Source organism: Oncorhynchus clarkii, chromosome 28 (assembly GCF_045791955.1).
Source record: "Oncorhynchus clarkii lewisi isolate Uvic-CL-2024 chromosome 28, UVic_Ocla_1.0, whole genome shotgun sequence".
Lineage (NCBI taxonomy): Eukaryota > Metazoa > Chordata > Actinopteri > Salmoniformes > Salmonidae > Oncorhynchus > Oncorhynchus clarkii.
In genome coordinates, this window is record NC_092174.1 from 45,000,869 (window position 1) to 45,021,956 (window position 21,088).

The 21,088-nt window shown below is 46.9% G+C and overlaps 1 protein-coding gene across 2 annotated transcripts in view; it reads right to left on the minus strand.

Annotated features, from left to right (window-relative positions):
- Positions 1-2,473: 2,473 nt before the first annotated feature.
- The window catches only part of LOC139387053 (rho GTPase-activating protein 29-like), an 88,198-nt gene continuing 69,583 nt past the window's right edge, over positions 2,474-21,088 (minus strand). Inside the window, exons 13-23 of one of the 2 annotated variants that reach the window (XM_071133033.1) lie at positions 16,991-17,122; positions 13,643-13,741; positions 11,880-12,043; positions 11,036-11,224; positions 9,044-9,181; positions 8,559-8,890; positions 7,596-7,728; positions 5,897-6,160; positions 4,611-4,802; positions 4,274-4,429; positions 2,474-4,101 (exon numbers count right to left, since the gene is read on the minus strand). In XM_071133033.1, the coding sequence (XP_070989134.1) occupies positions 2,566-4,101; positions 4,274-4,429; positions 4,611-4,802; positions 5,897-6,160; positions 7,596-7,728; positions 8,559-8,890; positions 9,044-9,181; positions 11,036-11,224; positions 11,880-12,043; positions 13,643-13,741; positions 16,991-17,122 (3,335 nt within the window). In that variant the 3' untranslated portion in view covers positions 2,474-2,565. Of the gene's footprint in view, positions 4,102-4,273; positions 4,430-4,610; positions 4,806-5,896; positions 6,161-7,595; positions 7,729-8,558; positions 8,891-9,043; positions 9,182-11,035; positions 11,225-11,879; positions 12,044-13,642; positions 13,742-16,990; positions 17,123-21,088 lie in introns of both variants that reach the window. The other variant, XM_071133032.1, reaches the window with a different exon arrangement.

Genomic DNA, 21,088 nt, shown 5'->3' on the forward strand with positions numbered 1-21,088 from the left:
CAGATAGAATCTGTTGATGACATAGCAGTAATGGCAGATAGAATCTATTGATGACATGGCAGTAATGGCAGATAGAATCTATTGATGACATGGCAGTAATGGCAGGTAGAATCTATTTGTAACAAAAACAGGCAGTATTGACCAGGACATCAGATGTAACAGTTCAGTATTGACCAGGACATCAGATGTAACAGGCAGTATTGACCAGGACATCAGATGTAACAGGCAGTATTGATCAGGACATCAGATGTAACAGTTCAGTATTGACCAGGACATCAGATGTAACAGGTAGTATTGATCAGGACATCAGATGTAACAGGCAGTATTGATCAGGACATCAGATGTAACAGTTCAGTATTGATCAGGACATCAGATGTAACAGGCAGTATTGACCAGGACATCAGATGTAACAGGTAGTATTGATCAGGACATCAGATGTAACAGGCAGTATTGACCAGGACATCAGATGTAACAGGTAGTATTGATCAGGACATCAGATGTAACAGTTCAGTATTGACCAGGACATCAGATGTAACAGTTCAGTATTGACCAGGACATCAGATGTAACAGTTCAGTATTGATCAGGACATCAGATGTAACAGTTCAGTATTGACCAGGACATCAGATGTAACAGTTCAGTATTGACCAGGACATCAGATGTAACAGTTCAGTATTGACCAGGACATCAGATGTAACAGTTCAGTATTGACCAGGACATCAGATGTAACAGGCAGTATTGACCAGGACATCAGATGTAACAGGCAGTATTGATCAGGACATCAGATGTAACAGGCAGTAATGACCAGGACATCAGATGTAACAGTTCAGTATTGACCAGGACATCAGATGTAACAGTTCAGTATTGACCAGGACATCAGGTGTAACAGTTCAGTGTTGACCAGGACATCAGATGTAACAGTTCAGTGTTGACCAGGACATCAGATGTAACAGTTCAGTATTGACCAGGACATCAGATGTAACAGTTCAGTATTGATCAGGACATCAGATGTAACAGGCAGTATTGATCAGGACATCAGATGTAACAGTTCAGTATTGACCAGGACATCAGATGTAACAGTTCAGTATTGACCAGGACATCAGATGTAACAGTTCAGTATTGATCAGGACATCAGATGTAACAGTTCAGTATTGACCAGGACATCAGATGTAACAGGCAGTATTGATCAGGACATCAGATGTAACAGTTCAGTATTGATCAGGACATCAGATGTAACAGTTCAGTATTGACCAGGACATCAGATGTAACAGTTCAGTATTGACCAGGACATCAGATGTAACAGTTCAGTATTGATCAGGACATCAGATGTAACAGTTCAGTATTGATCAGGACATCAGATGTAACAGGCAGTATTGATCAGGACATCAGATGTAACAGTTCAGTATTGACCAGGACATCAGATGTAACAGTTCAGTATTGACCAGGACATCAGATGTAACAGTTTAGTATTGACCAGGACATCAGATGTAACAGGTAGTATTGATCAGGACATCAGATGTAACAGTTCAGTATTGACCAGGACATCAGATGTAACAGTTCAGTATTGATCAGGACATCAGATGTAACAGGCAGTATTGACCAGGACATCAGATGTAACAGTTCAGTATTGACCAGGACATCAGATGTAACAGTTCAGTATTGATCAGGACATCAGATGTAACAGGCAGTATTGACCAGGACATCAGACAGTAACTTATACAGGATTCAATTGTTTGCAGATAGTGGGTTTCTGGATAGCGGTTTGAGAAGTGCATTTTATTTGCATAGCAGCAAATAAATGGATGGAGCTGACACTTACACACAGAAACGGACAGCTACACGTGAAAATTAACCTTTGATGTAAACGTTTGTCCGCTGCTATCTGGAAATCCTGTATCTGCAATAGATTGAATACCAGCCTAAACGCTTGTTCCAAATGTCTAGGGAGCGACCGCTCACAGAGCATGCTTCTGTTTGTAAAGACTGTAAACATAGAATATATTAAACACGTCTAATGTAACACTTTCAGTGTGTTCCTTTCACACATCTTGTCTTGGCGTCAATATAATAGTACTGTTCCCCCAATATATAGTATGGTACAGAGATACACCGTAACAACATATTTACACACACACACTGTACACACTGTACACAAACACACACAGTACACACACACACACACAGTACACACACTGTACACTGTACACTGTACACAAACACACTGTACACACTGTACACACTGTACACAAACACACACACACACACACTGTACACAAACACACACACACAGACAAAATATATCTGGCTTCAAAGGTAGACAGCAATATGACATCATCATACACAGTGGGGACAACTTCCTGCTTACAGACATCAACAGCAACGTTCTCCCAAATATCTCCCAACAGTTCCACCATTGGTTCTTCCCAAGTGATGCCCTCCCTATTCTTAAAGACATACCAGCAGTCTTGGCCAATGTTTTTTTTTTTTTTTGTTTGTTTTTTTTGTAAGCAGGAAGTGGCCCTGTCTGTGTGTGATGATATCAGACTACTGAAGTCTACCTTTACGGTTCAGACAAAATGGGCCTCTCTGTGTTCTAACTCCTGCAGGCGAGCGCCGGGTCTGGGCCGGGGTCTCAGTCTTTGTTGCAGCGGGACGACCTCGGTCGAGCTGGGGTCCTCTGGGCTGCTGGGGGGAGGGGACTGGCGGGGGGAAAAGTCAGCGGAGGTCGTGACCTCGGGGTCAACACTAACAGAGCTGTCCACAGAGTCCTGTAGGGTGTGTGTGGGGAGGTGTGAGGTTTGAAGGATGTAGGTGGCAGTAGGGGATGGGGTGGTGGTGGTAACCATAGGAGAAGAGGAGAAAGTCATGCTGGAGGATTGGGAGGAAGAGAGGGGGAGAGGAGCAGTGACAGTAGGGGAGGTTGGGAAGGTTTTAACAGTAGGGGAGGTTGGAAAGGTTTTAACAGTAGGGGAGGTTGGTGAGAAGGTTTTAACAGTAGGGGAGGTTGGTGAGAAGGTTTTAACAGTAGGAGAAGTCTGGGAAGAGGCTTTAACAGTAGGGGCGGTTGGAGAAGAGGTTTTAACAGTAGGGGAGGTTGGGAAGGTTTTAACAGTAGGAGAAGTCTGGGAAGAGGCTTTAACAGTAGGAAAAGTCTGGGAAGAGGTTTTAACAGTAGGAGAAGTCTGGGAAGAGGTTTTAACAGTAGGATAAGTCTGGGAAGAGGTTTTAACAGTAGGAGAAGTCTGGGAAGAGGCTGTAACAGTAGGAGAAGTCTGGGAAGAGGTTTTAACAGTAGGAGAAGTCTGGGAAGAGGTTTTAACAGTAGGAGAAGTCTGGGAAGAGGTTTTAACAGTAGGAGAAGTCTGGGAAGAGGTTTTAACAGTAAGAGAAGTCTGGGAAGAGGTTTTAACAGTAGGAGAAGTCTGGGAAGAGGCTTTAACAGTAGGAGAAGTCTGGGAAGAGGCTTTAACAGTGGGAGAAGTTGGGGACATTTTGGTGAGGCTAGTGGTCCCAGAGGTACTTAATGATGGCCAGCCTCTGGCACCTGAATAACCAGAAGGCTTATAGAAGGTTCCGGGTGGAGGCTGCAGAATCCTTGGTTGTCTGAACTTTATGGGGGAGTTGGTAGATGTTCTGGACTCCCCACCACCTCCAGCAGAAGAGTTAGGCCTGTCCTTAGTCTCCTCTCTGTCTCTTGTGGATGCCTGGCCAGCCTTCAACGACACTGTGTATGGGTTGTTGGGGAATATAGTGCTGAAACTACTACTGGATGGGAGAGCAGAGCTGGTTGGCCCAGACACGGACAGTTGTGTCGGCATCGTCGGCTGTTTCCCCGGTTTTGGGCCAGGGCCAGTACCGGCTGGCGGTAAGTTAGCCATGATCATGGCGGTGCGTGGCGTGACGTCGTAGTGTTTGTACTTCCTGTCCCAGGGCCTCCGCTGCACGGCCTGCTGGGTGTCGATGTAATAGGTACTGACCCTTGACCCCCCACCAATCCGAGGCTTCTCCGTCTCCTTCTCCGGCTCGGCTGACTCCACGATGGTGTTAGCGGTGGGATCCAACGTGATGGCAGCGTTGTTGTTACGGCTGTTTCTGTCGAGCACCTGAGAGATGAGATGAGTGTACTATATTTAATCCCCATGGTGTTCAATGGGTTCATCATCCTTACAGCCATAGTTAAATAAACAACAATAGTACACAACATTAAAAAACAATCACAAGACAATCACAATATGTACAATGAATACAACAGCAGTTAAAGTGATGGATGGTGACCTGTGAGGGGGTGGGGAGGGGCAAGCGCTCCAGGGGCATGCTGATTGGTCGAGACAGGATTCTAGCGCGCTGGGGCCGGAGCTTGACCTTCGGGGCCGTAGCAGAGGAGGAGAGGTTGAGGCTGGGACGGCCAAACACCAGGGTAGATCTCTGGACCTACGGGACAAAAGAAAATGTGTTGTGTTGTGTTGCTAACTCCTAACTCTGACAGTTTAGCATTGATGTTGAACCTGAAAAGTACATTTATGTGCATTGTCCTTGTTAAAATACATTTCATAACTAAATTAATCACTCTCTCACTATTTCACTCTCCTCACTCAGAAACAAACCAACTAACCGAGGCAGAGCCAGCAGCAGAGGAGGAGGAGGAGCCAGCAGCAGAGGAGGAGGAGCCAGCAGTGGAGGAGGAGGAGCCGGCTGTTAACTCTCTCCTGTCTGGTCCTGTCCTGTCTGTCTTCACCTCTCTCACATCATCCAGGGTTTGAGAGGACTGGATGACTGACGAGTGCCTCTTGTCGACTTTGGCACTCTGCTTGGAGACGGTTAGGAACATCAAAGAACGACAACAAAGATAAACAGTCAATTGATTCTAACCAAGGTGGCCAATCTTTACATACACCCTCATACAACCTCATACACCCTCATACAACCACATACACCCTCATACACCCTCATACACCCTCATACAACCTCATACACCCTCATACAACCTCATACACCCTCATACAACCTCATACACCCTCATACACCCTCATACACCCTCATACAACCACATACAACCTCATACAACCACATACAACCTCATACAACCACATACACCCTCATACAACCTCATACAACCACATACACCCTCATACAACTTCATACACCCTCATACCTCATACAACCTCATACACCCTCATACACCCTCATACAACCTCATACACCCACATACACCCTCATACAACCTCATACAACCACATACAACCACATACACCCTCATACAACCTCATACAACCACACACCCTCATACAACCTCATACACCCTCATACACCCTCATACACCCTCATACCTCATACAACCTCATACAACCACATACAACCACATACAACCTCATACACCCTCATACACCCTCATACACCCTCATACCTCATACAACCTCATACAACCACATACAACCACATACAACCTCATACAACCACATACAACCACATACAACCACATACAACCACATGCACCCTCATACACCCTCATACAACCTCATACAACCACATACACCCTCATACAACCTCATACACCCTCATACCTCATACAACCTCATACACCCTCATATACCCTCATACAACCTCATACACCCTCATACACCCACATACAACCTCATACAACCACATACACCCTCATACAACCTCATACAACCTCATACACCCTCATACACCCTCATACAACCTCATACACCCTCATACACCCTCATACACCCTCATACACCCTCATACAACCGCCACCTATGCTTTGATTGGTATAATAAAAAGTTCTGATCCTAATGAACCCTTATCCCTCCCCCCAACTGCTCCTGAGACTTCAGAGTTCACCTCCTCCCTTTGCATAAATGGTTGAATCATTAAAAGACACTTGGACCTCCTCACCTCCTTCATGTCGAGCAGGGAGGTGGAGTGGCGGCTGAGTCTCTGCTCCTTCTCCTGAAGGGTGAGTCGGGGGGAGGACTGGCCCACCGTGGAGGTGGTGGTGGGGGGGTAGGAGGAGGGGCTGAGTCTCTGCTCCTTCTCCCGAGGGGTGAGTCGGGGGGAGGTCTGGCCCACCGTGGAGGTGGTGGTGGGGGGATAGGAAGAGGGGCTAGACAAGTCAAAGATGACCTGGAAGTGACGTACCAGCAGCTCCACCATCAGAGCCTGGGAGGGACAACAGTCAATAAAGGGGACAAAACAAACGTTTAGAATTTAGATGTTTTCAAGTTCTTTCACAGGCAACACTGTTATAAAAAAAATAAGGGGGTAGTCTACAGGTACATATACCTGGTAGGGTTAGGTGTAGTCTACAGAAATATATACCTGGTAGGGTTAGGGGTAGTCTACAGAAATATATACCTGGTAGGGTTAGGGGTAGTCTACAGAAATATATACCTGGTAGGGTTAGGATACAGGTACATATACCTGGTAGGGTTAGGGGCAGTCTACAGGTACATATACCTGGTAGGGTTAGTCTACAGGAATATATACCTGGTAGGGTTAGGGGTAGTCTACAGAAATATATACCTGGTAGGGTTAGGGGTAGTCTACAGAAATATATACCTGGTAGGGTTAGGGGTAGTATACAGGTACATATACCTGGTAGGGTTAGTCTACAGGTACATATACCTGGTAGGGTTAGGGGTAGTCTACAGAAATATATACCTGGTAGGGTTAGGGGTAGTCTACAGAAATATATACCTGGTAGGGTTAGGGCTAGTCTACAGAAATATATACCTGGTAGGGTTAGTCTACAGAAATATATACCTGGTAGGGTTAGTCTACAGGTACATATACCTGGTAGGGTTAGTCTACAGGTACATATACCTGGTAGGGTTAGGGGTAGTCTACAGAAATATATACCTGGTAGGGTTAGTCTACAGGTACATATACCTGGTAGGGGTAGTCTACAGGTACATATACCTGGTAGGGTTAGGGGTAGTCTACAGAAATATATACCTGGCAGGGTTAGGGGTAGTCTACAGAAATATATACCTGATAGGGTTAGGATACAGGTACATATACCTGGTAGGGTTAGGGGCAGTCTACAGAAATATATACCTGGTAGGGTTAGGGGTAGTCTACAGAAATATATACCTGGTAGGGTTAGGGGTAGTCTACAGAAATATATACCTGGTAGGGTTAGGGGTAGTCTACAGGTACATATACCTGGTAGGGTTAGTCTACAGGAATATATACCTGGTAGGGTTAGGGGCAGTCTACAGGTACATATACCTGGTAGGGTTAGTCTACAGGAATATATACCTGGTAGGGTTAGGGGTAGTCTACAGAAATATATACCTGGTAGGGTTAGGGGTAGTCTACAGGTACATATACCTGGTAGAGTTAGGGGTAGTCTACAGGTACATATACCTGGTAGGGTTAGGGGTAGTCTACAGGTACATATACCTGGTAGAGTTAGGGGTAGTCTACAGGATTATCTACCTGGTAGGGTTAGGGGTAGTCTACAGGTACATTTACCTGGTAAGGGTAGTCTACAGGTACATACCTGGTAGGGTTAGGATTAACAGCAACTCACCTGGTAGGGTTAGGGTTAACAGCAACTCACCTGGTAGGGTTAGGATTAACAGCAACTCACCTGGTAGGGATAGTCAACCAGAGAAGACAGGGAGACCTCTGCGTCAGTCTGTCGGGGTTTGACCAGCGTAGGGCCAAAGATAATGCCCAGATTACTGGCTGTCATCTTGTTCTCCTCTGCCTGCTCCGTCACCCTAGGGGAAGAGATAAATAACATAAATAATGGGGTGTGTGGCGGGTGGGTGGTGAGGGGGTGGGGTGAGGAAGAGGGGGTGTGGAGAGGGAGATGAGGGGTTGGTGTGTGTGAGGGGGAGGTGGAGAAGGAGGTAAGGGGGTAGGAAGTGTGTGGGGGATGTGATGAGGGGGTGGGGTGTGTGAGGGGATGTGATGAGGGGGTAGGGTGTGTGAGGGGGAGGTGGAGAGGGAGGTGAGGGGGTGGGGTGTGTGAGGGGGGGTGGAGAGGGAGGTGAGGGGGTGGGGTGTGTGAGGGGGAGGTGGAGAAGGAGGTAAGGGGGTAGGAAGTGTGTGGGGGATGTGATGAGGGGGTGGGTGTGTGAGGGGATGTGATGAGGGGGTAGGGTGTGTGAGAGGGAGGTGGAGAGGGAGGTGAGGGGGTGGGGTGTGTGAGGGGGGGTGGAGAGGGAGGTGAGGGGGTGGGGTGTGTGAGGGGGATGTGATGAGGGGGTAGGGTGTGTGAGGGGGAGGTGGAGAGGGTGGTGAGGGGGTGGGGTGTGTGAGGGGGGTTGGAGAGGGAGGTGAGGGGGTGGGGTGTGTGAGGGGGATGTGATGAGGGGGTGGGGTGTGTGAGGGGGAGGTGGAGAGGGAGGTGAGGGGGTGAGGTGTGTGAGGGGGGGTGGAGAGGGAGATGAGGGGGTGCGGTATGTGAAGGGAGGTGAGGGGGTGGGGTGTGTGAGGGGGGGTGAGGGAGTGTGGTGTGTGAGGGGTGTGTGAGGGGGATGGGTGTGTGAGGGGGTGTGGTGTGTGAGGGGGGTGTGCCTGCATGTGCTTCCACCCATCTCTTTACCTATGTAGGTGTGCCATGAGGAAGCAGAGGGTCCTGTAGTGTGCAGGAGGAAGCTGTCGTAGCAGGTCTCTAATCTTAAAGATGACTCTGTTGAGTTTGATACTGGGCTGTTTGGGCAGCTCTCCTCCTCCAGGTTGGCTGGTTGTCAGGGGAGGCTGCTCTCCCTCTACCCCAGGCTGGGTGCCTCCTGGTCGGGGTTGTTCTCCCCCTGGCCGCCCCTGGTCCTGGAGGGCCCTGGCTACAGCCTTCTCTTCGATGATCACCCTCTGGCTCTCCTTGGCCAATCCGATGAAGTCATTATAGTAACGGTACAGGATCAACGGCTCTGGTAACTACAGAAGATATTCATCAATCAAGTAATCAATCAATATCTTTGGGAAATGTGTTGTACATTATTACATAAGAATGATCTAGCAGTGTAAAACAAGGATGCTCTTTATCACCATTTTAATTGAGAAAAAAACAGGAAGTGGACAGTGTCCCACCTGTCTCAAGTAGAGTTTGAGCACGTTGGCAATGTCGTGGGGTGAGAGGTCAGAGAGCTCTACCAAGTCTTTGCCGTTCTCAAACGCCTGACACAGCTTCTCCACACGAGACTTCGCCCCATTCACACGGTAGATTCCCTGGACAAACACACACACAATACACCAACTAAGTGTATTACCAACTAAAGCTCATTAGCTTCAGTTATTGCACTAATGTATTGCACATTAGAGACTATGAGAATGGCTTTGGACTGAGACTATGAGAATGGCTTTGGACTGAGACTATGAGAATGGCTTTGGACTGAGACTATGAGAATGGCTTTGGACTGAGACTATGAGAATGGCTTTGGACTGAGACTATGAGAATGGCTTTGGACTGAGACTATGAGAATGGCAAATCATTTAAATGGGAGTGTATCTGAACAAGTTAAATCTCTTTTAACAGTTATAGCACCACAATCACCCACATTCCATGAGTAATGCCTGTTAACAGTTCCATTGGAATCCACTGTCCCACAGCCCAGCCAGTCAATTTATAAACGTAATCTCTCCTGGGAAAAAAAGAGTGTCAACACAATATTTCCCCATACTACTAGCCTAGCATTTATTTTGGTACAACGGGGGTTAATATAAGCCTCACTGTGTGCCTATCTGACCTGTGCAACACGTTGCAGGTTTTTTGGCCACCGTGCCATGCATATAAACGTGACAAGACTGACAGCTTCTATGAGCCAGGCGAATTCATTTATCAGCATCATTGTAATGGATATATCGAAATAAATCTCCAATAGAAAAGGTAAAATGAAACCAAAACGCACATAGTTTGTTGTCATTTCTGCTGCTTGATGTGATCGTGTGTTAGCTTTAGTTGGCTAGCTAAGCAGAGGAGAAGTAAAGATGGCCTAGCGATCCTTCATTAATATATTATTGACTTCACAAATCAGCTGGTTTGATGAAGTTCTTGTTGCCTATTTATAAATGATTCATTAATTAGTTATTTATTGAAGTTCTTGTCTTTTGTAATCATTGAACCTCTGCTAGCTAGCTAGCTACATGCTAATGATCTGTTTGGCATGGCAACATGAAATGAATAGAATGACTGGGTCAAAGCATCCTAAAATAATTAACGACCAGCCTGTTTGTTAGCAACTTCAGAACTAACAACTGCCTGGACTATATTGTCTGGTGGAAAGATGAAATAAAACAAATTTACTCTTTTCGTCGGGAGCTATCACACGATAATCCCCGAGATTCTCTTATTGCTTAAGTATAAAATAAGTTATACCAATACTTAGCTAAATTGTATGCTCCAAAAAAATAAATCTTAATATTTTATACAATTACTCAGATATTTTGTTTTGCTATTTTGGATCTGGGGCTCTTCGTAAGGTCAACGTCATCATGAACTTTACCAAGTGCCAGGATAATTATTTTTGCCCAAAACCTGGTCGCCTCTGTCAGGAGGCTGAAACTTGGCCACAAGTGACTCTTCCAGCAAGACGATAACCCCAAGCACACATCAACATGCACAAAGAAACGGTTAATTGACCACAAAATCAACATTTTACACTGGCCATCTCAGTCTCTGGAATTAAACCCCATTAAAAACCTGTGGTTTGAATTGAAGAGGGCCAGTCCATAAGAACAGACGAAGGATATCAAGGATCTGGAAAGATTCTGTATGGGGGAACGGTCTAAAATCCCTCCCAATATGTTTAAAAAATAATAATTAAATGCTCAGTGTCGTTCTCCTCGCAAGGGGAGGGTACTGGTGTATTGAAAACAGGGGATCCAATCATTTCCAACCCCATCTCTTTCTCGAAGCGATTGTATTAGCATAGAATAATTAAATGTTTAAATGTTTTTTGAGAGTACAATATAGCTCAGTATCTTTATCAAGGGTGCCTATAATTATAGTGGTGACTGTATATATACATGTCAGTTGTTATGGTTACACAGTATACCTTGGCTTTATAACAGTATGGGTTTTACCTTGAGGTTGAGCGCTCTGTTCTCTATCTCAGAGGTACACTTCCTGATAATGAAGGGGATCCCTTCTGGGCTGTTCTTCGCTGCCTGGGTAAAGTCTATCCCAAACAGCTGTAGTCTTCCCTGCAGTTTCTTATGACCACACTGGATGGCCAGAGTCTCCAGACACTTCTTATGACACGCCAGGGAGCACTGAGACAGTAGACAGAGGGAGAAACACACTTAGATTGGAGGAGAGATCTGAGATTGGAGGAGAGATCTGAGATTGGAGGATAGATATTAGATCGGAGGATAGATCCTAGATCGGAGGATAGATATTAGATTGGAGGATAGATCCTAGATCGGAGGATAGATCCTAGATTGGAGGATAGATATTAGACTGGAGGATAGATATTAGATTGAAGGATAGATCCTAGATCGGAGGATAGATATTAGACTGGAGGATAGATCCTAGATCGGAGGATAGATATTAGACTGGAGGATAGATCCTAGATCGGAGGATAGATATTAGACTGGAGGATAGATCCTAGATCGGAGGATAGATATTAGACTGGAGGATAGATCCTAGATCGGAGGATAGATATTAGACTGGAGGATAGATCCTAGATCGTAGGATAGATATTAGACTGGAGGATAGATCCTAGATTGGAGGATAGATATTAGATTGGAGGATAGATCCTAGATTGGAGGATAGATATTAGATTGGAGGATAGATATTAGACTGGAGGATAGATATTAGAATAGGGGGTGCTGTCACACTCCCTGCATTTAGACTTAGCTCGGAGTTTCCTCAGCTTGTGTGTGTGTGTGTGTGTGTGTGTGTGTGTGTGTGAGCTTGTATTTCCACCTCTTCACATTCTGCTCCGTGGAACACCACCAGACTGTCACACTCCCTGCATTTAGACGGAGCTCTGAGTTTCCTCAGCTTGTGTGTCTGAGACGCCTTGGACATCTGGGCGTTACGAAACGGACCTGGTGAACTGGCTGTCTCTGTCACCATCTCACCCAGACCTGGGAGGGGAAGGGGGAGCGAGAGAGGGAGAGAGGGGGGAGATAGAGAGAGGGGGGGTAGAAAGAGAAAGAGGGGGGAGATAGAGAGAGGGGGGGATGAGGGGAGGTAGGGAGAGAGAGAGAGAGAGAGAGAGAGAGAGGGGTGAGGGGGGAATGAGGGGAGGTAGGGAGCGAGAGAGGGGGGAGATAGAGAGAGATGGGGGGGAATGAGGGGAGGTAGGGAGAGAGAGAGAGAGGGGGTGGGAGAGAGAGGGGGGGAATGAGGGGAGGTAGGGAGAGAGAGGGGGTGGGAGAGAGAGGGGGGGGGTGGGAATGAGGGGAGGTAGGGAGAGAGAGAGAGGGGGAGAGGGAGGGAGGGGTGGGAGGGGGAGAGAGAGAGAGAGAGCGAGCGAGAGAGGGGGGAGAGGAGGGAGGGAGGGGGAGAGAGAGGTTGGAGAGAGAGAGGGAGGGAGAGAGAGAGAGGGGGGGTGGTGTGGGAATTAGGGGAGGTAGGGAGAGAGAGAGGGGGTGGGAGAGGGAGGGGGAGAGAGAGAGAGAGCGAGAGAGGGGGGGAGAGGGGTGAGGAAGGGGGAGAGAGGTGGGAGATAGATAGGGAGGGAGAGAGAGAGAGATAGGGGGGAGAGAGAGAGAGGGGGGAGAGAGAGAGTGAGGGAGAGAGGGGGAGATAGAGAGAGAGGGGGGGGTTGTATGGGAATGAGGGGAGGTAGGGAGAGAGAGAGGGGGGAGGGAGGGGGAGAGAGAGGGGGGGTTGTGTGGGAATGAGGGGAGGTAGGGAGAGAGAGAGAGGGGGATTGAGGGAGGGAGGGAGAGAGAGAGGGGGATTGAGGGAGGGAGGGGGAGAGAGAGAGAGAGGAGGTGGGAGAAAGAGAGAGGGGGGGAGAGGAGGAAGGGGGAGAGAGAGGGGTGGGAGAGAGAGAGAGGGGGGAGAGAGGGGGGGGAGAGGGGGGGAGAGAGAGGGGGAGAGAGAGGGGGGGGGGGGGACTTTTTTTACTTTCCCTAATCGTCACCAAACATATACAATGAATAATCATTGTTGTTATAGGAACGTAATAGAACAGCCTTATTGGACATTAGGTGAATAATCAAACACTTGATCCTTGTGTCGTGAACAACTCATTTATACCTGGGATACACATTCAGAACTACTTTACAGAAATATTCCAACAACCTCCATTGATCTAATCATATTAATGAATTATCCTTATAATTTAATATCCACATTAATAATAACCCAGAGAGGATTAGTGGTGGTATTGAGTTGGTTTTAACAGTAGCAGAAGTCCCTGATGCCTCAAACAACAAAGAGTTGATCAAAAAATAACACATTCCCCTGCAGGGAGAGAGTTCAGGCTAAAGACAGGAACTAGCTAGCTGTGGCCGCAAGCCAAAACCAACACACCTCATCCCTACAGCTGTGCACAGAGTAAAAAAAAACACAAAAAAAAAACATTTAGTGTGAGGGTTGAAGCTCACCGGTCCTCACACATGCAGAGATACACAGAGACACGGCAACGACGCACACACCAAAACTGACCTAGAACAACTTCAGACCTTGGCTGAATTAATGACAGCTCTTTAGACAGACACTCTCTCTCTTACCATTGTCTGAGGGTGAAGGTGGCTGTCTCTCATCGAGGTCGTCTGCCGAGGACATAGTGCCAGTGGAGGGGGTTCTGGGTAGTCTGCGTTTAAAGTCACCTGAGAGCAGGAGGTAAAAAACACTTCCTCAAACATCATACGTGGAACTCTATAGTGCAAAATACTAATTTAACACTGAAAACACAGATTAAACATCTAATCTAATAACATGTTAATGGTCACATACACATGGTTAGCAGATGTTATTGGTCACATGGTTAGCATATGTTATTGCTCACATGGTTAGCAGATGTTATTGCTCACATGGTTAGCAGATGTTATTGGTCACATGGTTAGCAGATATTATTGGGCACATGGTTAGCAGATGTTATTGGTCACATGGTTAGCAGATGTTATTGGTCACATGGTTAGCAGATGTTATTGGTCACATGGTTAGCAGATGTTATTGGTCACATGGTTAGCAGATGTTATTGGTCACATGGTTAGCAGATGTTATTGGTCACATGGTTAGTAGATGTTATTGGTCACATGGTTAGCAGATGTTATTGGTCACATGGTTAGCAGATGTTATTGCTCACATGGTTAGCAGATGTTATTGGTCACATGGTTAGCAGATGTTATTGGTCACATGGTTAGCAGATGTTATTGATCACATGGTTAGCAGATGTTATTGGTCACATGGTTAGCAGATGTTATTGGTCACATGGTTAGCAGATGTTATTGGTCACGTGGTTAGCAGATGTTATTGGTCACATGGTTAGCAGATGTTATTGGTCACATGGTTAGCAGATGTTATTGGTCACATGGTTAGCAGATGTTATTGGTCACATGGTTAACAGATGTTATTGGTCACATGGTTAGCAGATATTATTGGTCACATGGTTAGCAGATGTTATTGGTAACATACACATGGTTAGCAGATGTTAATGCGAGTTTAGTGAAATGCGTGTGCTTCTAGTTCTGACTGCAGTAATATCTAACAAGTAACCTAACAATTCCTCAACAACTACCTTATACACACAAATCTGGGCATAGGCAAGGTGCAATAGATGGTATAAAATACACTATATACATATGATATGAGTAATGTAAGATATGTAAACATTAAAGTGGCATTAAAGTGACTAGTGATCCATTTATTAAAGTGGCCAGTGATTGGGTCTCCATGAAGGCAGCAGCCTCTCTGAGTTAGTGATTGCTGTTTAACAGTCTGATGGCCTTGAGATAGAAGCTGTTTTTCAGTCTCTCAGTCCCAGCGTTGAAGCACCTGTACTGACCTCGCCTTCTGTATGGTAGTGGGGTGAACAGGCAGTGGCTCGGGTGGTTGATGTCCTTGATGATCTTTATGGCCTTCCTGTGACATCGGGTGCTATAGGTGTCATGGAGGGCAGGTAGTTTGCCCCCAGTGATGCGTTATGAAGACCGTACCACCCTCAGGAGAGCCTTGTGGTTGTGGGCGGAGCAGTTGCCATAGCAGGCTGTGATACAGCCCGACAGCATGCTCTCGACTGTGCATCTGTAAATGTTTGTCAGGGTTTTTGGTGACAAGCCAAATTTCTTCAGCCTCCTGAGGTTGAAGAGACGCTGCTGCGCCTTCTTCACCACACTGTCTGTGTTGGTGGACCATTTCAGTTTGTCGTTGAACTTTCCACCTTCTCCACTGCTGTCCCGTCGATGTGGATAGGGATGTGCTCCCTCTGCTGTTTCCTGAAGTCCACGATCATCTCCTTTGTTTTGTTGAGTGAGAGGGTTAGGGTTAGGGTTCCTGACAACACACTCCCGATTGCCCTCACCTCCTCCCTGTAGGCTGTCTCGTCGTTGTTGGTAATCAAGCCCACTACTGTTGTGTCATCTGCAAACTTGATGATTGAGTTGCACTTCATGATGACAGAAGTGAGTGCTACGGGCGATAGTCATTTAGTTCAGTTATCTTTGCCTTCTTGGGTACAGGAATAATGGTGGCCCACTTGAAGCATGTGGGGACAGCAGACTGGGATAGAGAGATATATGTCCGTAAACACACCAGCCAGCTGGTCTTTTCATGCTCTGAGGACGCGGCTTGGGATGCCATCTGGGCCAGCAGCCTTGCGAGGGTTAACACGTTTAAATGTTTTACTCACGTTGGCCACGGAGAAGGAGAGGCGCAATCCTTGTTAGCGGGCCGCGATGGTGGCACTATATTATCCTCAAAGCGGGCAAAGAAGGTTTTTAGTCTGGAATTTGCAGCAACGACCTGGAGAATAGTTACAGGGGAGAGGAGGGGATGAATGAGCCAATTGTAAACTGGGGATTATTAGGTGACCGTGATGGTTTGAGGGCCAGATTGGGAATTTAGCCAGGACACCAGGGTTAACACCCCTACTCTTACGATAAGTGCAATGGCCTCAGAGTCAGGACACCCGTTTAACGTCCCATCCGAAAGACGGCACCCTACGCAGGGCAGTGTTTTTTGATATTTTTTTAGACCAGAGGAAAGAGTGCCTCCTACTGGCCCTCCAACACCACTTCCAGCAGCATCTGGTCTCCCATCCAGGAACTGACCAGGACCAATGTTACAATCTCTGTTACAATGTCTCTCTGAAAGGCAACCCTTGCTCGAATTTCGTCTACCTTGTTGTCAAGAGACTGGACATTGGCGAGTAGTATACTGGGGAGCGTTGGACGACGTGCACGTCTACGGAGCCTGACCAGAAGGCCGCGCCGTCTGTCCCTTCTGCGGCGCCATTGTTTTGGGACGGCTTCTGGGATTAGATCCATTGTCCTGGGTGGTGGTCCGAACAGAGGATCCGCTTCGGGAAAGTCGTATTCCTGGTCGTAATGTTGGTAAGTTGACGTTGCTCTTATATCCAATAGTTCCTCCCGTCTGTATGTAATAGGACTTAAGATTTCCTGGGGTAACAGTCTAAGAAATAATACATAAAAAAACGAAATACTGCAAAGTTTCCTAAGGACTCGAAACGAGGCGACCATCTCTGTCGGTGCCACCTTGCACTTCTGTATTTGATATGTATATATACACTGTATTTTGGTGCCAAAACACAGCCCTACCTATAAATAGGGCTTGGAGTTTTCACTAGTGAGGTCACATGGTCAGCAGAAACTATTGGGCCCTACTGATAAGGCCAGTGCTGGGCTGTGTCATGTTCTTATCTGGTGTTGTGTTGGTTCATGTTCTTATCGGGTGTTGTGTTGGTTCATGTTCTTATCTGGTGTTGTGTTGGTTCATGTTCTTATCTGGTGTTGTGTTGGTTCATGTTCTTATCTGGTGTTGTGTTGGTTCATGTTCTTATCTGGTGTTGTGTTGGTTCATGTTCCCTTATCTAGTGTTGTGTTGGTTCATGTTTTTACCTGGGCTCGCTGTGGGGGAGTCCATGGATTGGGACTCACTGCTGCCTCCAGCACTCTCTGAGTCACTACACATCCCCCTGTCCTGGACACCTGATGCCCAGGCTCTCAACGGGCCCTGTCCCCCTCTCAGACCTGGAGGAGAGAGAACCGAGACGAGAGACGAGAGGGGAGGAAAGAAAGAAGCGATAGGAGAGGAAGAGAAAAAGAGAGATAGATATTAGCAATATGGTAATTGGCCATCAGGTTCTCTAAGATACAAATATTTTGTGTCAGGGTTCTCCCCAAAGAATGTAAGAGATGCGCTGAGACACTTAAAAAAAATATGTTTTGCTCTTGATTACAGGAAATTCCCCCTCCCCAGCCAGTCAGCAGCACCTCCTTGTTAAAACATCCTGGCGAGAACCCTGTGTATCATAACATTTCTTGTGTGTACGGGTTCATTTGGATTTGGCCAATCAGAGTCATGGACAGTTTACGCCCTAATCTTACTTGTCACATGCTTTGTAAACAACAGGTGTAGACAAACAGTAAAAAGCTTACTAACGGACGCTTCCAAACAGGCAGAGAGAAAAACTAAATGTTATAATCGCCCTATCCTCACCTGACCTGCTCCGGGCCAACTGTCTGGCTACAGTCTGGCTACAGCATACCAACTATCTGGCTACAGTATACCAACTGTCTGGCTACAGTCTGGCTACAGCATACCAACTATCTGGCTACAGTCTGGCTACAGCATACCAACTATCTGGCTACAGTATACCAATTGTCTGGCTACAGTCTGGCTACAGCATACCAACTATCTGGCTACAGTCTGGCTACAGCATACCAACTGTCTGGCTACAATATACCAACTGTCTGGCTACAGTCTGGCTACAGCATACCAACTATCTGGCTACAGTATACCAACTGTCTGGCTACAGTCTGGCTACAGCATACCAACTATCTGGCTACAGCATACCAACTGTCTGGCTACAATATACCAACTGTCTGGCTACAGTATACCAACTGTCTGGCTACAGTCTGGCTACAGCATACCAACTATCTGGCTACAGTATACCAACTGTCTGGCTACAGTATACCAACTGTCTGGCTACAGTCTGGCTACAGCATACCAACTATCTGGCTACAGTATACCAACTGTCTGGCTACAGTATACCAACTGTCTGGCTACAGCATGCCAACGGTCTGGCTACAGCATACCAACTGTCTGGCTACAGCATACCAACTGTCTGGCTACAGCATACCAACTGTCTGGCTACAGCATACCAAATGTCTGGCTACAGTATACCAACTGTCTGGCTACAGTATACCAACTGTCTGGGTACAGTCTGGCTACAGAATACCAACTGTCTGGCTACAGCATACCAACTGTCTGGCTACAGTATACCAACTGTCTGGCTACAGTCTGGCTACAGCATACCAACTATCTGGCTACAGTCTGGCTACAGCATACCAACTGTCTGGCTACAATATACCAACTGTCTGGCTACAGTATACCAACTGTCTGGCTACAGTCTGGCTACAGCATACCAACTATCTGGCTACAGTATACCAACTGTCTGGCTACAGTATACCAACTGTCTGGCTACAGTATACCAACTGTCTGGCTACAGTCTGGCTACAGCATACCAACTATCTGGCTACAGTATACCAACTGTCTGGCTACAGTATACCAACTGTCTGGCTACAGTATACCAACGGTCTGGCTACAGCATACCAACTATCTGGCTACAGTATAAGAACTGTCTGGCTACAGTCTGGCTACAGCATACCAACTGTCTGGCAACAGCATACCAACTGTCTGGCTACAGTATACCAACTGTCTGGCTACAGTATACCAACTGTCTGGCTACAGCATACCAACTGTCTGGCTACAGCATACCAACTGTCTGGCTACAGTATACCAACTGTCTGGCTACAGCATACCAACTGTCTGGCTACAGCATACCAACTGTCTGGCTGCAGTATACCAACTGTCTGGCTACAGTATACCAACTGTCTGGCTACAGTCTGGCTACAGCATACCAACTGTCTGGCTACAGCATACCAACTATCTGGCTACAGTATACCAACTGTCTGGCTACAGTATACCAACTGTCTGGCTACAGTATACCAACTGTCTGGCTACAGTATACCAACTGTCTGGCTACAGTCTGGCTACAGCATACCAACTATCTGGCTACAGTATACCAACTGTCTGGCTACAGTATACCAACTGTCTGGCTACAGTATACCAACGGTCTGGCTACAGCATACCAACTGTCTGGCTACAGCATACCAACTGTCTGGCTACAGCATACCAAATGTCTGGCTACAGTATACCAACTGTCTGGCTACAGTATACCAACTGTCTGGGTACAGTCTGGCTACAGAATACCAACTGTCTGGCTACAGCATACCAACTGTCTGGCTACAGTATACCAACTGTCTGGCTACAGTCTGGCTACAGCATACCAACTATCTGGCTACAGTCTGGCTACAGCATACCAACTGTCTGGCTACAATATACCAACTGTCTGGCTACAGTATACCAACTGTCTGGCTACAGTCTGGCTACAGCATACCAACTATCTGGCTACAGTATACCAACTGTCTGGCTACAGTATACCAACTGTCTGGCTACAGCATACCAACTGTCTGGCTACAGTCTGGCTACAGCATACCAACTATCTGGCTACAGTATACCAACTGTCTGGCTACAGTATACCAACTGTCTGGCTACAGTATACCAACGGTCTGGCTACAGCATACCAACTATCTGGCTACAGTATAAGAACTGTCTGGCTACAGTCTGGCTACAGTATACCAACTGTCTGGCAACAGCATACCAACTGTCTGGCTACAGTATACCAACTGTCTGGCTACAGTATACCAACTGCCTGGCTACAGTATACCAACTGTCTGGCTACAGCATACCAACTGTCTGGCTACAGCATACCAACTGTCTGGCTGCAGTATACCAACTGTCTGGCTACAGCATACCAACTGTCTGGCTGCAGTATACCAACTGTCTGGCTACAGCATACCAACTGTCTGGCTACAGCATACCAACTGTCTACAGCATACCAACTGTCTGGCTACAGCATACCAACTGTCTACAGCATACCAACTGTCTGGCTACATCATACCAACTGTCTGGCTACATCATACCAACTGTCTGGCAAAAGCATACCAACTGTCTGGCAACAGCATACCAACTGTCTGGCAACAGCATACCAACTGTCTGGCAACAGCATACCAACTGTCTGGCTACAGCATACCAACTGTCTGGCAACAGCATACCAACTGTCTGGCTACAGCATACCAACTGTCTGGCTACAGCATACCAACTGTCTGGCTACAGCATACCAACTGTCTGGCTACAGCATACCAACCGTCTGGCTACAGCATACCAACCGTCTGGCTACAGTCTGGCTACAGCATACCAACTGTCTTGCTACAGTATACCAACTGTCTGGCTACAGCTACCAACTGTCTGGCTACAGTCTGGCTACAGCATACCAAATGTCTGGCTACAGCATACCAACTGTCTGGCTACAGTATACCAACTGTCTGGCTACAGCATACCAACTGTCTGGCTACAGCATACCAACTGTCTGGCTACAGCATACCAACTGTCTGGATACAGTATACCAACTGTCTGGCTACAGTCTGGCTACAGCATACAAACTTTCTGGCTACAGTATACCAACTGTCTGGCTACAGTATACCAACTGTCTGGCTACAGCATACCAACTGTCTGGCTACAGCATACCAACTGTCTGGCTACAGTATACCAACTGTCTGGCTACAGTATACCGATATGGCGCAAATGTCTGGCTACAGTATACCAACTGTCTGGCTACAGCATGCCAACTGTCTGGCTACAGCATACCAACTGTCTGGCTACAGTATACCAACTGTCTGGCTATAGTATACCAACTGTCTGGCTATAGTATACCAACTGTCTGGCTACAGTATACCAACTGTCTGGCTGCAGTATACCAACTGTCTGACTGCAGTATACCAACTGTCTGACTGCAGTATACCAACTGTCTGGCTACAGTATACCAACTGTAGAGGTACTGTACCTTGTATTGTGTTGGGTAGAGGCACTGT